Source organism: Urocitellus parryii, chromosome 4, assembly GCF_045843805.1.
Source record: "Urocitellus parryii isolate mUroPar1 chromosome 4, mUroPar1.hap1, whole genome shotgun sequence".
Classification (NCBI taxonomy): domain Eukaryota; kingdom Metazoa; phylum Chordata; class Mammalia; order Rodentia; family Sciuridae; genus Urocitellus; species Urocitellus parryii.
In genome coordinates, this window is record NC_135534.1 from 79,909,014 (window position 1) to 79,923,614 (window position 14,601).

The 14,601-nt window shown below is 35.3% G+C and overlaps 1 protein-coding gene across 1 annotated transcript; it reads left to right on the top strand.

The window, feature by feature from the left end:
• The first annotated feature begins 7,451 nt into the window (after window positions 1-7,451).
• On the top strand, window positions 7,452-13,915 carry LOC144254518 (tripartite motif-containing protein 51-like). The gene is made up of 6 exons (XM_077797792.1): window positions 7,452-7,862; window positions 8,153-8,248; window positions 10,134-10,364; window positions 11,027-11,049; window positions 11,918-12,015; window positions 13,419-13,915. The coding sequence occupies exons 1-6, from the start codon at window positions 7,452-7,454 to the stop codon at window positions 13,913-13,915; spliced, it is 1,356 nt and encodes a 451-aa protein (XP_077653918.1).
• The last annotated feature ends 686 nt before the right edge of the window (window positions 13,916-14,601 follow it).

Genomic DNA, 14,601 nt, shown 5'->3' on the forward strand with positions numbered 1-14,601 from the left:
ATCTTATAGCCTCTGTCACCCAAAACATTGGACTGCAAATGTCTCTGTTCAAGTCTTGGAGAGATTTTTTTTTTTTTTAAAGAGTGTGTGTGTGTGTGTGTGTGTGTGTGTGAGAGAGAGAGAGAGAGAGAGAGAGAGAGAGAGAGAGAGAATTTTTAATATTTATTTTTTAGTTCTCGGCGGACACAACATCTTTGTTGGTATGTGGTGCTGAGGATCGAACCCGGGTCGCACGCATGCCAGGCGAGAGCGCTACCGCTTGAGCCACATCCCCAGCCCTTGGAGAGTTTTAATCATAAAAAATTGTCTTTGAATACATCTATAAATTGAAAATATTTCAGAGTCTGGATCTTTTTATTCTTATTTTAGTTGTTTTTATTTTGATGCATGAAATACAATAAAATAATCCAAATATAGAAAGACACCAAAATACCCTTCAAGAATCTTGAGTCTGAGTATAGTCCAAGAAGATATTATTGTTGAAAGAAGTTTTAATGAAATGAAGCTACATTATCAATATAGTTAGTTTTTGGAAGGTTTGACTAGTTGTACTCTCCAAATCTTGCTGAATATATAGAAATATTGTAGGTATTTGCATACACCAAAAAATGTGTCTTTCTTTAATGTATAAATTCTATAACACTTAACACCAATCACATTATAGGCTGACAGAAAGTTATCACACCATGAAATTCTCCCTTACCTCACAAAAAAAATTATTAGTGAATGGTTTGAGAAATGTTATTTTTATTATAAATGAGATATTCTAGATAGAATTTTTCAAAATCATAATTACTGTAGTTTTAGAAAACAGATATTACACATCCACATTTTTTTTCTCTTTTTCATCTCTACGAAAGGGTCTGCTTGTTCACTACACCTTATTATTTAGCACTTATTTATTTATTAAGTTTCAAGAACAATTCTATGCGTTAGTGAAACAATGCATATCAATAACTAAATAAAACAACAAAAGGAGTTAAGCCAGCAGTTTTCAAAACTCTGAGGTTGTTTAGTGGGTGTAGTAGAGTTGTCCAAGAAACCAAATAAGTCTATATCTCTATGTTCAAATCTATATCCATATGAATATGTATACCTAAAATGGTCCATGTGACTGTAGGGACCAACAAGTCTATCTTCAGGGTAGAGTAGCAGGCTGTAGGCCCAGAGAAGAGTTGATGTTGCAGTCTCAAACCTGAAGACTGCCTGCAAGCAGAATTCTTTCTCCTCAGGGTACCTTAGTCCTTTTCTCTGAGACCTTCAACTGAGTGGATAAGGCCCGTCTACATTTTGGAAGATAACCTTGTTTAATCCAAGTCTATTGATTTAAATGTTAAACAGGTCTAAACAATTTCTGCCCAGCACATTTTGATTACTTTGATTAAAACCTTGATGGAATTGATGCATAAAATTAACCATCACAGTTGGAAAAAAACAGAAAATAATAAGAGTATGTGAATGCCATATTTGAAATATTATCAAATTCCAAGAAAAAGAATGGGTGATGCCTCATATGGTAAGCCAGTTGAATAACATTGAAGAGGTCAAAATAGTCCTCCTTGAGAGAATGCTATTTGATCCAAGACAAAGACTGAGAAATCAGGTCACCCAGGAGCTAAGAGGTTTCAGAAATGTGTTTGGAAATCAGAAAGGATATTTAGTTGCGAATGAGTTTTCATATGGTTATGGTACAAATTTGCAATTTTATTTTAGTGCAGAAGGAAAGATAATGGATCATATTTATGTGGAGGAATGACTATACATACATATATACATGTGTGTGTGTGTAAATATATATATATATATATATATATATATATATATATATATACATATATATATCATCCATTAGAAACCAAACACACAATACCAAAATAATCTGTTTTTTTGCTATACATTTTGTAAACTTTTATTTAGAATTATCCAATGGCACTTCATTTTCTATTTCCTAATCACATGGAAAAACAAGTCTGGGTAATCTAATACCAAAAACTATTGCAGATTTTTTGTACAGGTGAGTGTTTTGTAAATATATGAATATATTGTATAAAAGGGTAAATTGAATTTTATGATTTATATACCCATAATAGTACTTGGTCCATACATTCAAAAAAATATAAAATGTAAGTTACAATGGGACTGCTTTGAGGAATAGTTTGTTTTGTTATAGCTAGACTACTTTCTTTTGCGGGTTGTTTTAGGTTTTTTGCTTTAGACTTAGAGATTTTGTTTTAATATTCTCATAAGATTCAAGGATTGAGAAAACACCTGATTCATCAAAATTATTTTATTCTCATCTATAGTGTTGGTCATCAAAGATCTGTAATGCTGAGTTATTACCCATGATAGATTTCTTCATCTTTCCTATACCACATTTATCACATGGGGAAAACCTCTTGTAAGTTAACTATGGTGTAAATGAAAGTTTTAAATTCTTTAAACGAATGTGTAGATGCTTCTATGATTAAATTATCTGAAACTTCCCTTAGTTCAGTAATATTTCCCTCCTGTCAGGAAGCCAAAACACATGTTCTAGAAATAGTTGACTTGCATTTGTTAATGGTACACAAGTAGGTTGATAAGGCGTTGTCTAATGTAGAAGTTGGAATAAAGTTTCACAATAAATATATTGACTGATATTTGGGATGCTGAATGGTAACCATGGACATCGGAATAATCCTTTCTCTCCTTTTTGCCCCTTCTACCCCATTCTTTCTTTTCTCATCAAACTTTCTTTCTCTTTTGTTTTCCTTTTTGTTATAGGGTTTATGACTCTTCAAAAGAAAGAACATTAGCAGTTTAAATAATTTTGAAGTACATGTTCTTTTATTTTTCTTGGTAGATTTCATCTCTCAGAATTTTTTTTTTTTTTTTTTTTTTGTGGGTATTGAACTCAGGGGCACATGACCACTGAACCACATCCTCAGCCTGATTTTGTATTTGATCAGAGACAGGTTCTCATTGAGTTGTTTAGTGCCTCACTGAATTGTTGAGGCTGGCTTTGAACCTGGAATCCTCCTGTCTCCACCTCTGGAGTCTCTGGGTTTACAGGCCTCTGCCACTGTGAGAGGCCCATCTCTCAGAATTTGTTTGCTAATTTTCTATTCCCCCTTTTTTTCTGTTAACATTTAAATAATTTAAACAACAAAACATTTGTATACAGTGTTCATTGCCCACATGAATGTGCAGAGACTTCATAGCACTGGGATTCCTTCAGGACCCCATGGATAGGCTCCAAAATTTAAATAGGAAATCCTAGAGTTGAACTGGAGCCTAGTGATTAGAACTTGGTTCAGAGGAGTTTCACAGAGTACTGGTTCCTTGGATTGTCAAGAACTCCCCTAGAATAGGGAAGAACCCAGAGATAAAAAAGTTAACTAGGTTAGAATGACTTATTAGATTAGATTGACAGATTATATTAGATTTATTAGATTACATTGATTTATTAGATAAGATTGACTTATTAGATTAGATTTACTTATTAGATTAGATTGATTAATTTCCTTTGATCTGATCACTAAATTCATACCCTCTTTATTGTTGCTTTTCAATTTTCCATTCTGTGCAATCACCATTTTCATATTTCCAAAATGATAGTCACAGTTTATGTGAGGGTACAGGGAGACACTAGAAATTAAACCAAGGGGTACTTTACGACTGAGTCACATCCTGAGCCCTTTTTATTTTTTGAGATAGTGTGTCTTGCTAAGATGCTTAGGGCCTCTCTAAGTTGCTGAGCCTGGCATCAAAATTAGACTCTTCCTGTTCGGCCTCCTGAGTTGGTGGCATTGCAGGCATGTACCACCATGCCCAGTTTCATGTGTTCTCTTTATACAGAATGTGGTTCCAGGATGAAAAAATTTTCTCTGGATTAGAGAAACCATTTGCATTGTCAAATTTGCTGGGCAGATGATTTCATATTCTTGGACCAGATGGACAAATCCAATGTTAGTTTTGATAAAAAACATATTGTTTGAAAATAATAAGCACCTATGTTTCTGCCCTTCATTCCAAATCTTTACTCAATGCATGCAATAACAAGGGCAGCACTCTAGAGATCCCTGCATTTTCATCGTCAAGGACTTTTCCTCCAGTTAGCAAGCTGCCATCAATAAATAGTTTAGGCATGGAGGAAAACGTTTCTATTATCAACTGGATATCTGGAATATACAAGACTATATAGCTGAATAATTGTTGAAAGTTTAATAAAACATGCTTCAAGGCGGGGTTATGGCTCAGGGGTAGAGTGGTGGCCTAGCATGGGCGAGGCCTTGGGTTCGTTCCCCAGGATCACATAAAAATAAATAAATAAAGATATTGTGTTCAACTGCAACTAAAAATAAAAAATAAAAAAGCATTGAATTAAAAAAATGCTTCAATATTTTACTATATGCATCTAATGAGTAGTTTCTGTTTCTGTAATATAGATAGCTTGCTTTTCATAGCAAAAGATTATGATACAAAGAACATCTAGGTAAGCATTTCTGCACCTCTCTCAATGAATGTACTATACTGCTTGAAGTCTTCTTTGTACTCTGGGAAACAGAGGAACCCCAACTTTATTTTCTTCATGGTTCCGGCCTGCAGGCTTGCAGTGGGGAGGGAAGGTGAGATTTGGCAGACTAGACCCTTCACCCTCCATCTTCTGACAGAAAGAAGGGCAGGCAGAGAAGAAGACTGACCTGGGAGGGACAGCCTTACAATTAATGCCAAAGGTACTTTAGTCCAGAGACCCCATGGAGATGACAGCAGAGAAGAAGAGGGTTGGGAGGCAGGCGCCTTGCTGCTGGGATGTTACAATCTACCTCTTCACAGTCACTGTCCAGGCCTCAAGATCTCTCATAGGCAAAAGCCTATTGTTGTGTGTCTATTAATATTTTTCGGTGCTGTTTGGGAGATCTGCTACTGAAAAGATCGTTATCCTTTTGGATATCCTTTAAGATTTCTAAATCTTTATTGGAACAAGGTTTAACCCAGACATAACTATTGACCATTTCTGAGGCAAATATTTCTTTTATCCTATAAAAGTTATGAATATTTTCTAATAATATATATTATTTTGTTAGAAGACACTATCATATACCAAGGAAAGGATGATACTAGAAAAATTAGTAAAACAATAGAAAAAATATCTTGGGGGCATTTTTAAAAATCATGGTCCCCAGGAAAGATGAGTTTTGCCTTTGGAATCCAAGATAATTTGTTAAAAGCCCAATTGTTCAAACCCAATACAATCATTCTCCTGAAATATACAAAACATTATAATAAAAGTCTTAGAGATCAGGTAACAATTCCCATGTATCCCAAAAATGTGGCATAGTCAGAGCTAAATCATTAGTTGAAGAATGCATAAAAGGGTTGGGGTTGTGGCTCAGTGGCAGAGAGCTCAACCTAGCATGTGTGAGGCACTGGGTTTGACCCTCAGCACCACATACATATAAAAAATAAAGGTATCGTGTCCACCTATAAGTAAAAAAATAAATATTAAAAAAAGATTGCATAAGAAAATGGAGGAATCCATGTTAAATTCAATTATCAAGTTTTGGGAAAGTTGGGACAAAAACTATTTCTTTTAAAGTATTCCTTGCTACTTTATACACTACTATAATTTTGTTGTTGTTGTTGTTACAATGCAATTTTTGTAAGTAGTTAAAGAAATTTTGGGACACTTTCTTGGGAATGGACTCTAGACTCAGAAGACATGGGTGTCAACACATGCTTTCACTTTACAACTTGTGCCAATAGCACCAGGCTCATAATTTTGACTAGTACCTTTCAATGAGATCTTTTTAAAATTTTACCTGATATTTCATATTTGTGGAGCCAAAGTAAGAAAACAAGTTGAGGCCCATATATGGAATGTGCACATGTTTGAAATGTGTAACTAGCTAGTAAAATGTTAATGAAATTTTTTATTGTTCTATTTTGAGACATATTATATACTCTCATAACAGGAAAAGCTTGCCTGGAGTTTGCTAAGAAATAGCGTGCCCTGTCTACTGTGGAATAAAAGGAAGAAAAAGCTTTGTAGCCCGTGGCTCAGGCAGGGAATTGGGACTCAAGACATTAGGAGGGAATTTAGGAGCCAGAAAACCTTACAAACATCTATGCCAGTGGGATCACTGTGGGTAGACAGGGTGTGTCTGGAGTGTCAGGGTGTATCAGGAAGTGTGTGGGAGGTGGTGTTATAAAGGTTTGTTGATCAAGATTAGCCACAGTGTTAAATCAGTCTTCTCTATTTTGAAATTAAAAACCCATCCCAGCCTAATCTACCTTACTAATCTAATTACTTATACAATCTTAATCACTCATACTAATTCCTATTGGAAGCTTCTTGAAATCTAATCACTTGGAGAACTGGGTGTGGTCTTCAGAGCCTCTATAAAAAGAAAGTGCAGGAGGAGCTAGTCTCATTCCTCTCCAGATCAGAGTAGTTTCCGAACTCACCTGGCTTTGCAGACCCCTGAAAGACATCAGTGCTACTAAGTGAAGCACTGATCCCCAGACAGACTTCATATCACCTCTACAGTAAGCACTGGTGAAACAATAGACACATTCCTTGGGTGAGTATATAATTTACAAAGGAGATGTTCCTATTATTATTATTATTTCTTTTTTGTACCAGTGATTGGAGCCAAGGGTGCTTAGCCATGGAGCCATATTGCCAGGCTTTTTTGTATGATTTATTTTGAGAAAATGTTTCCCTGTATTGCTGAGGTTTTGTTTGAATTTTCCTTATGCCTGCCTCCAGGGATTATCCAGAAAGTTTCAGTCTTGGACTAGGGTAGAACAATTGATCCCTCTTTTTCTGAGGCTTCAGCCTCTTGGAATTCACAGCTACTGGTTCTTTCAGCTCTCCAGACTGCACGTGACCTTTGTGGAGTATTCACTTTCTGGCATAAGCCAACCTAAAATATCTCTTTTTATAGTTATACTTCCTATTGGTTCTCTTCCTCTAGATAACCATAATACATATGAGCTTTTGTTTGTTTGTTTGTTTGTTTTACTTTTAAGGAGCTGGGATTCTATGCCTGGCTTACAGGGATATTGTATAAAACTTTCTGTGAATTTCTCATACTTCCTTGACCCAAATAGACTTTCTTTTTCCAGTTATTGGAAAGAGGAATGGGGACAGTTATGATTGTAGACTTCTTATGACCCAATTCCTATACCTAAATTCAGAAGATCAATACTCAAATTTCTATTCTGGTGGGAACAGGAACTCAGTGTGGAAGGGATGTGAGTCATCTAATCAAAATTATGGCTGATATAAAGCTGAAGGCTCTCCTTGTGCATCAATTCTCCTTTTGTGTCATACAATATAGTTTGTCTTGCTTTAATGAGCATTTTTTAAGAAAATAAAATGTAGTTCTTACACCTCAGGTGTAGTTCTTGAGAACCTTTTAGCCTAAGCAGGCTCAGAAGTGACCTGTTTTTTCTTCCTCAGAAACATGGATTCCAGAACCATGCAAGCCTTCCAAAAGGAAATCACCTGCCCTGTCTGCATGAAGTACTTCATAGATCCAGTCACCTTAGCCTGTGGGCACAGCTTTTGTAGGCCTTGTGTCTACCTTGGCTGGCATGACCTCCCAGATCATGTTACCTGCTCTGAATGCAAGCAGATGGTACAGAAGAGAAACTTTAAAACAAATATTTGTATGAAGAAACTGGCAGCCATTGTCAGAAAAAACAGTCTTAGGCAATTCCTGAGCTCTGAGGAACACATGTGTGGGGCTCATCAGGAGATGAAGAAGATCTTCTGTGAAGAAGACAAGAACTTTCTCTGTTTGCTCTGCTCTAAATCCCAGGAGCATGAAGCTCACAAACATTGGCCAATCGAACTTGCTGCTGAGGAACACAGGGTAAGTGATTCCTCTGAAGATCCATGTCTGTAAGAACAAAGAAATCAATATGGGTCTCTTTCCTTGGGGAATGCATGACTCTCTCTATGTTTCCCATTAAGAATCTCTTCCAGGTTCCAAGTCTCAAGCTTCACATATTTGATAAACATCTGAGAGGAACAAAGAAAACATAATGACCCAGTTATTTTCATTGGGGTTAATTTATCTCTCATTTCTGGCTTCTTCCCTATGTGAAGGTCTATTTTTTTTTTTTGCTGCTTCTATGATTTGTGATTTTTATTTTTTTACAGGAGAATATGGTGAAGAAAATGAAGTGTTTATGGGACAAATATTGTGAAAGTTACAGAAACCTGACTATGGAGATGTTGATTATGGGCTCATGGGAGGTTAGTTCTATGCTTCTGCCTTCAACATGAACTTAGGGGGACATATGTGTAATGTTTAAAGTAGGAAATAGATCTGAAACCCTAGTTTTCTCTAGGATTAAACAAGAAAGGGGTGGGGTCAATAGTAAAAGTATTTCCTCAGTTCCTATTTAGGGCAGTATGGCCCTTAGGTAGTATTTCTGTCTGAGATACAGATATTATCAAAAGCATGCTGCTTTACTACAGGTAAATGTATACTTAGTACTTACACAACAGCTACAAAAATCTGGGCCATTTCACAATGTCACATGCTGGGAAGATATAAGTGACAGGCAAAAAGTGGCATTTGGTAGTCACTGAAAATTCAAATGCAGCTTCCAAAGCGGATTGAGCTGACTCCTGGTAGAAAATTTCAGAGAGAGGGATAAATGGTTCAAATATAAGAAGAGTCTGAAATTACCCCAACTAAATAATATTTAACAACATAATATAAACTATGGAGGGGAAATATGATGGGTGACATAGCATTGTGTTTTGAGTAGAAGATTACAAGTTTGAGAATAATTTTTAAATAACTCATTTTCTTTGTGAATGTTTATCCTGAGTGTTATAATTTAAATGAAAATTAATTTAAAATTTGTTTTATGATAACTATGACAAATTATAAGCTAGAAAATATGGCAGAATTCAACCTGCAACTATCTCTTATTGGAAAGGTTAAGATACAAATCAAAAAGGAAAATGGCCATCATGTAAATAAGTGAAATTCTTGATATATTAGAATATGATAACTTGGGGTTTTTTAAGAATAATTAAGCAGGGAAGTAGAAAGCGGGTACAAGGGCAGAGACTGGAGATGAGGTTTGATTTTTTTTAAATTGTTGGTGGCAAAATTTTTCACTAAAAAATTACTTTGAGATTAAGACACAAAGAGGAACATAGCCATAGAGTGTCAACCCAGAGAGAAGCACATGTCAAATAATTACACTTGGTATATTGGGAGGGTGGTTGCTGAAGTCACATTGAAGTTGATGTCATAGATTGGAATGACTTTTGAGGAGAATTGAAGGAAATGGTATCAGACAGATAACATAATATATGCTAAAAGACACTTCAGTATGACAGTTAACTGGGTGAAGTGCATGGAAATTAGTATTGCACTCTGAGGTTACAGTATGTAGGCTTTAAGTGACTTGGCTTATACTGAAGAAAAGTGAATGGATTGCAATTCACTCCTTGGGGTCTAAAGTCCTTAAGTATGAAATGGGTTATGTTTCTCCACATATGGGTTGGAACGGATAAAACAACTTTACTTTTGTGTGTGGATTGTTTTATAAAACTCTTAATCATGAATTAAGTGAATGTAACTTGTTGAATGAAACTGTTGACCATGATGCAGAGTAAATGACATGGTGGTGCTGTCCTGAAATACCAGCTGCTTGGGAGGCTAAGGCAGAAAGATGATAAGTTTGAGTCGAGCCTCAGCAACTTAATGAGATTCTCTAAGAAAATTAAAAGAAAGAAAGGAAGGAAGGAAGGAAAGAAAGAAGCCATGAGTATTTATAAAAAGAAGGAAAGGAATAAAAATTTGTGAATTCTGAAAGTTTGACAAGATGAAGGCTTAAATAATTGTTATAAGATAAACAAGAATCAGAGAGTTTCTTTATTTTATTTTATTTTTTGTTTGTCCTTTAAAAATACACATGAGAGTAGATGTATCATGACATATGATTCATACTTAGATTATAACTTATTCGGATTAGAATCCCATTCTTGTGATAGTATATGATGTGGAATTTCACTGGTGGTATATTCATATATTAACAGAGGAAAGTTATATCCTAGAATCAAGGAGTTTCAACAGGAGTTAGAGGTCCATATTTTGATGAATTTAATTTTACTGCAGAACTACATAAATTTAAGAAGAGAAGCAATTAGAGTTGAATATGGGAAGATGCCTGCAACTGACTATGAGGAAGAAAAGCATCATTTAGAGAGGCTGCAAAAAGAGAGCAAAGACATTTTTGAGCAGCTCAAAGAGAGTAAAACCAGAATGGCTCATATGACAGAGATGTTAAGAGGAATATATGAAGAGGTGAAGGAAATATGCCACAGACCAGATGTGGAGTTACTCCAGGTAACTACTGATACATGGGGATGTAGGACAAGCATGTATAGCTGTTGCATTTCCCAGCTGAAATCCACTTCCCCTGTTGCTTCCAGTTTGCTCTATAAACATATTTCCCCACAATTGCTGTTACTTTGCTAACAGGTCACTGCTTCAAGGATTTCCAAAAACCTAGGATTCCCTCCTATGTTATCTGTAAGAGACAAAATTGTATGGAATGATTAATGTATAGTCCCCATCTGAAAATCAACAACATAATTGGGACTTTTAGAAATTCACAAAATAGTGAGCTGAACATGGGTATTCAGGTTAACTCACCGACATAAGAAGATGGGGTGATTCAAGAATATAGATCTTTTTAATACTCCTTTGTGGCTGTTCACCTGAGACACAGGGCCTTGGGACAATGGCTGGGATCTTATTTCTGATTGCAGCAGAGCCCAGACTCCACAGTCTCTGCCCCTTCCACTCACACAGAATATTGAAGAACCAGACTTTGCCAGGACTCTATACAGGACTGTATTTTTTTTTTTTTTTTTGAGTAGAGAGGAAGTGGGAAATGCATCCAAGGATGTAGTAACTTCTGGCAATGTATCAAAAATCTCACACTGTAACTAATGGTAGAGGGATCCTGTGAAAATCACTCAGACTTTTTATTTTTCTTTTCACAGGTCTTTGGAGACACACTGCACAGGTGAGTGTTTACCTGCCTCCCAGCAGATGCTATTTTCAGTTTCTACAGTACTAGTCAGGACAACTATGTGCATGATTCATTGGAATACTGAGTCACTATTGTCATTGATCTACTTTTTTCCTCCCCTACCTACTCTTGACATCTCTCTTACTTCCTATTCTCAGTGATTTTAGGAGCAGCTTCAATAAAAATGTGGCAAAAGAGAAATTATTTAAAAATCCTTCCATTCCTTGTTTTCTTTCCAATTCTGGAAAGCCTATGCAGATAAAGGAGAAGTACTAAGTGTTCTCAAGGGTGATTAAGTCAAATACCTCACAGAGCTAATAGAGGGAACAGCAGCTAACAGGAGAGATAGAGTGCTCCAATGTGTGAAATCTCTAGAGATTTGTTAATTTTGTATGTATAAGCTGACAGATTTAAATGACAGTTGAAAGAAACTCACAGCATTTTAGAACTCTGTGGGTCCTCCAGGAAGCAGATATCCCTGCCTAAGATTCTTCAGAAATTCTCCCTGTGAAGGAGGCAACAGCCAGTTCTAGTTTTTAGAGAAGCTTGTGTCTGCAGATAGGGAGATTTCAGTGCAGACTGGAAATGGACAGCAGATTTTTAATCTTAAATATACGTAAATGAACAGAGAACTAAGTATATTTACAGAATTTGAGGAATAACAGAAAGGATTAAAGTGGATTCCAACAGCATTTACAATATATTTGAATATTTAGGAACTTCGAATAAGAATTAAATTCACAAAGTGATAATTTCTGTATTTCCACATCTGTGTGTTGCAAGAATTTTTATAAAGTGTCTTATCAAGAAGAGTCATGATTTTCTGACTGTACGAATGTTAACTGCATCTTCCTTCTTGCAGGATTGAATCTATGCAGCTGTATATAGTCCAACCTGTGAATCCAGAACTCAGTGCAGGACCCATCACTGGACTAATTGACAGGCTCAACAGCTTCCGAGGTAAGCATAGGCCCATTGTCAGTATTCTCTCAATCTATTATTTGTTGTTAGGACCACATGAGTGGAATTTCTCTTTCATTAAATATTTTACTTATTTTTAGAAATGAATAATTTGACTGCAAATTCTTGAGTATGTTCCTATAGTCAAATTTATAGTATAAAGAGTAAAAGATAAAAAAAAAAAAACTACTTAAATAGAATCCAGGCTCATATGTCCTGAGTTATATAAAAATGATATAAAAATTGGAAATTTTAATGAACAGAGCTACACTCAGATTTAAGATTCATTATTCAATTTCACATACAAATTTATGCAGTTGTTCAGTATGTTCATTATTGAAAAAAAATTTGGTCCTGGCATTTTAACTTGGGGCCTCACACATATTAGGCAAGCACCACACCACTTAGCCAGATATGCAGCCCCCAGATTTTTTTTTTTTTTTTTTTTTTTTGAAACAGTGTCTCACTAATTTGCCCAAGCTGGCCTTGAACTTTTCATCTGCTTATCCCAGTCTTCTGGGATTTCAGGCTTAAGCCACCTCATCCTGCTTAATTTGAATTGTTAGGAGAAGCTTTGTGGGGTAAATATTTGACTAGAACTTTATGTCATTTTTACCATAGATATATATGATTAAATGACATAAAATTTTGAATAGCTATAGGAAATCTAAGATAAGAAATCAGCTTTCTCACCAAGAAAGGAAAATACACATAAAATTGATTTTGGTTTGCTCAATATAAAGAGTTATGTTTAATCTCAGATATGAAGCGCAATGCAGAGCATGCAGAAAACTTAGGGATAGTGAAAAGTTTTGCATAAATAAATTTTAAATTGTTCTTTCTAAAATTACTGAATTTGAGGAATAACAGAAAGGATTCACATGGATTCCAACAACATTTATAAGATATTTGAATATTTAGTAACTATGAATAAGAATTAATTTCACCAAGTGATAATTTCTAAAATGTATAAATGTATTTTTATCCAGTCATCTTGAAAAGGTTACAAGAGAGAAAATCTTCACCTCTCATCCAAATAATGACACCATTTTTTTGAAATAGGAATATTTTTCTGATACTTATTTTTGATGCCTCCAGAGAATTCAGGGCATCCTCTCTGTAGCTATTTTGAAATAAAAATTAAATTAAAAGATATTAGTTTTATATTTGGCTCAATATTTGATTTTTCACATTTTCAACAAATTTCTGTATCTGTGGCAAGGAATTTGTTTGTTCTGTAGATTTACTATTTATGCCCATAATTTATTAGATTTTACAACCAAAATAATTGTTGCTGTTACAATTTCACATTTTTCAGTAGTATCATTTCTTCTCAGAAAGATTGTTTTTAGAACTTTAACTTCTTATTATTTACATACATGTCTGCAATATTTTTCTTACAGTTGATATTACTCTGTGTCGTAAAAGAGCCAACTGCCACATCTTCCTGTATGGAGAGTTGAGAAGCGTGAATGTTGGATGCAATCCACAAGGTTCCTCCTTGATCATTCCAACATCAGAATGCTTTCTTGCCTGGGGTACTCAGACTTTTGCCACTGGCAGATATTACTGGGAGGTGGAAGTGGGAGACTCTTGGAACTGGGCTTTGGGAGTATGTAATGATTATTGGGAAAAAAACAGAAATTACAAGATGGATGAGGTGGAGGGGCTCTTCCTTCTTGGATGTGTTAAGGAGGGTTCCCATTGCACTCTCTTTACCACCTCCCCACTTATACTTCAATATGTACAAAGGCCCATTGGCAGAATAGGAGTATTCCTGGATTATGAAGGTAGAGTGGTGAGCTTCATTAATGTTGCTCAAAGTTCACTGATACACAGTATTATTTCCTGTTCCTTTTCTCCCCATGTCAATCCTGTTTTCTGCTGTAGTCACATCTGACCAGACATAAGGACTATGCCCCAATGTATGAAAAATTAAATATCCAAGGAAGCCCTCTTCCTTGGATATTATCAAACATATCAAACAGGTTATATTTTATTAACTTTACATTCCCTTTTAATGTTATGAAAACTTGTTTACTTTGTTATTAATTATGATGATAATATTAAAAGCTCATATATTCCTAAAACTAGTTTTTTAAAATTTATTCATTTGAGGAATATAATTGCCTATGGTACATGAAATATAATATGTTTTCTGGTTTTAATTTATTCCTGGACTGTCACAAATGAAAGAATCGATAAAGTATGATTTAATAAAGTTAAAATTCAACCTAACATGTCTCTTTCTCTACCCAAACAAGCATGACCATAAAGACTCAATGGTTATAAGAACATAATTTTCTCGTTTTTTAAGGTGAAATTACAGGCAGAGCTCATAGTGCATGGCAATTTCACCTACTTGGAAGCCAAATAAGGTGGTTGGTTTAATTCCAGGTGTTCAAGGCAATAAAGCAAGATCTTTTCTCAAGAAAATAAAAGCTAGAACCAGGCATGGTGGAAGATGCCTATAACCTCAGCCACTTGGAAGGCTGAGGCAGTAGGGTCAGAGTTTTAGCAAGACTTTAAGCAACTTAGTGGTATACTTTCTCAAAAAATAGAAGTGACATGGTATGTTACTCAGTG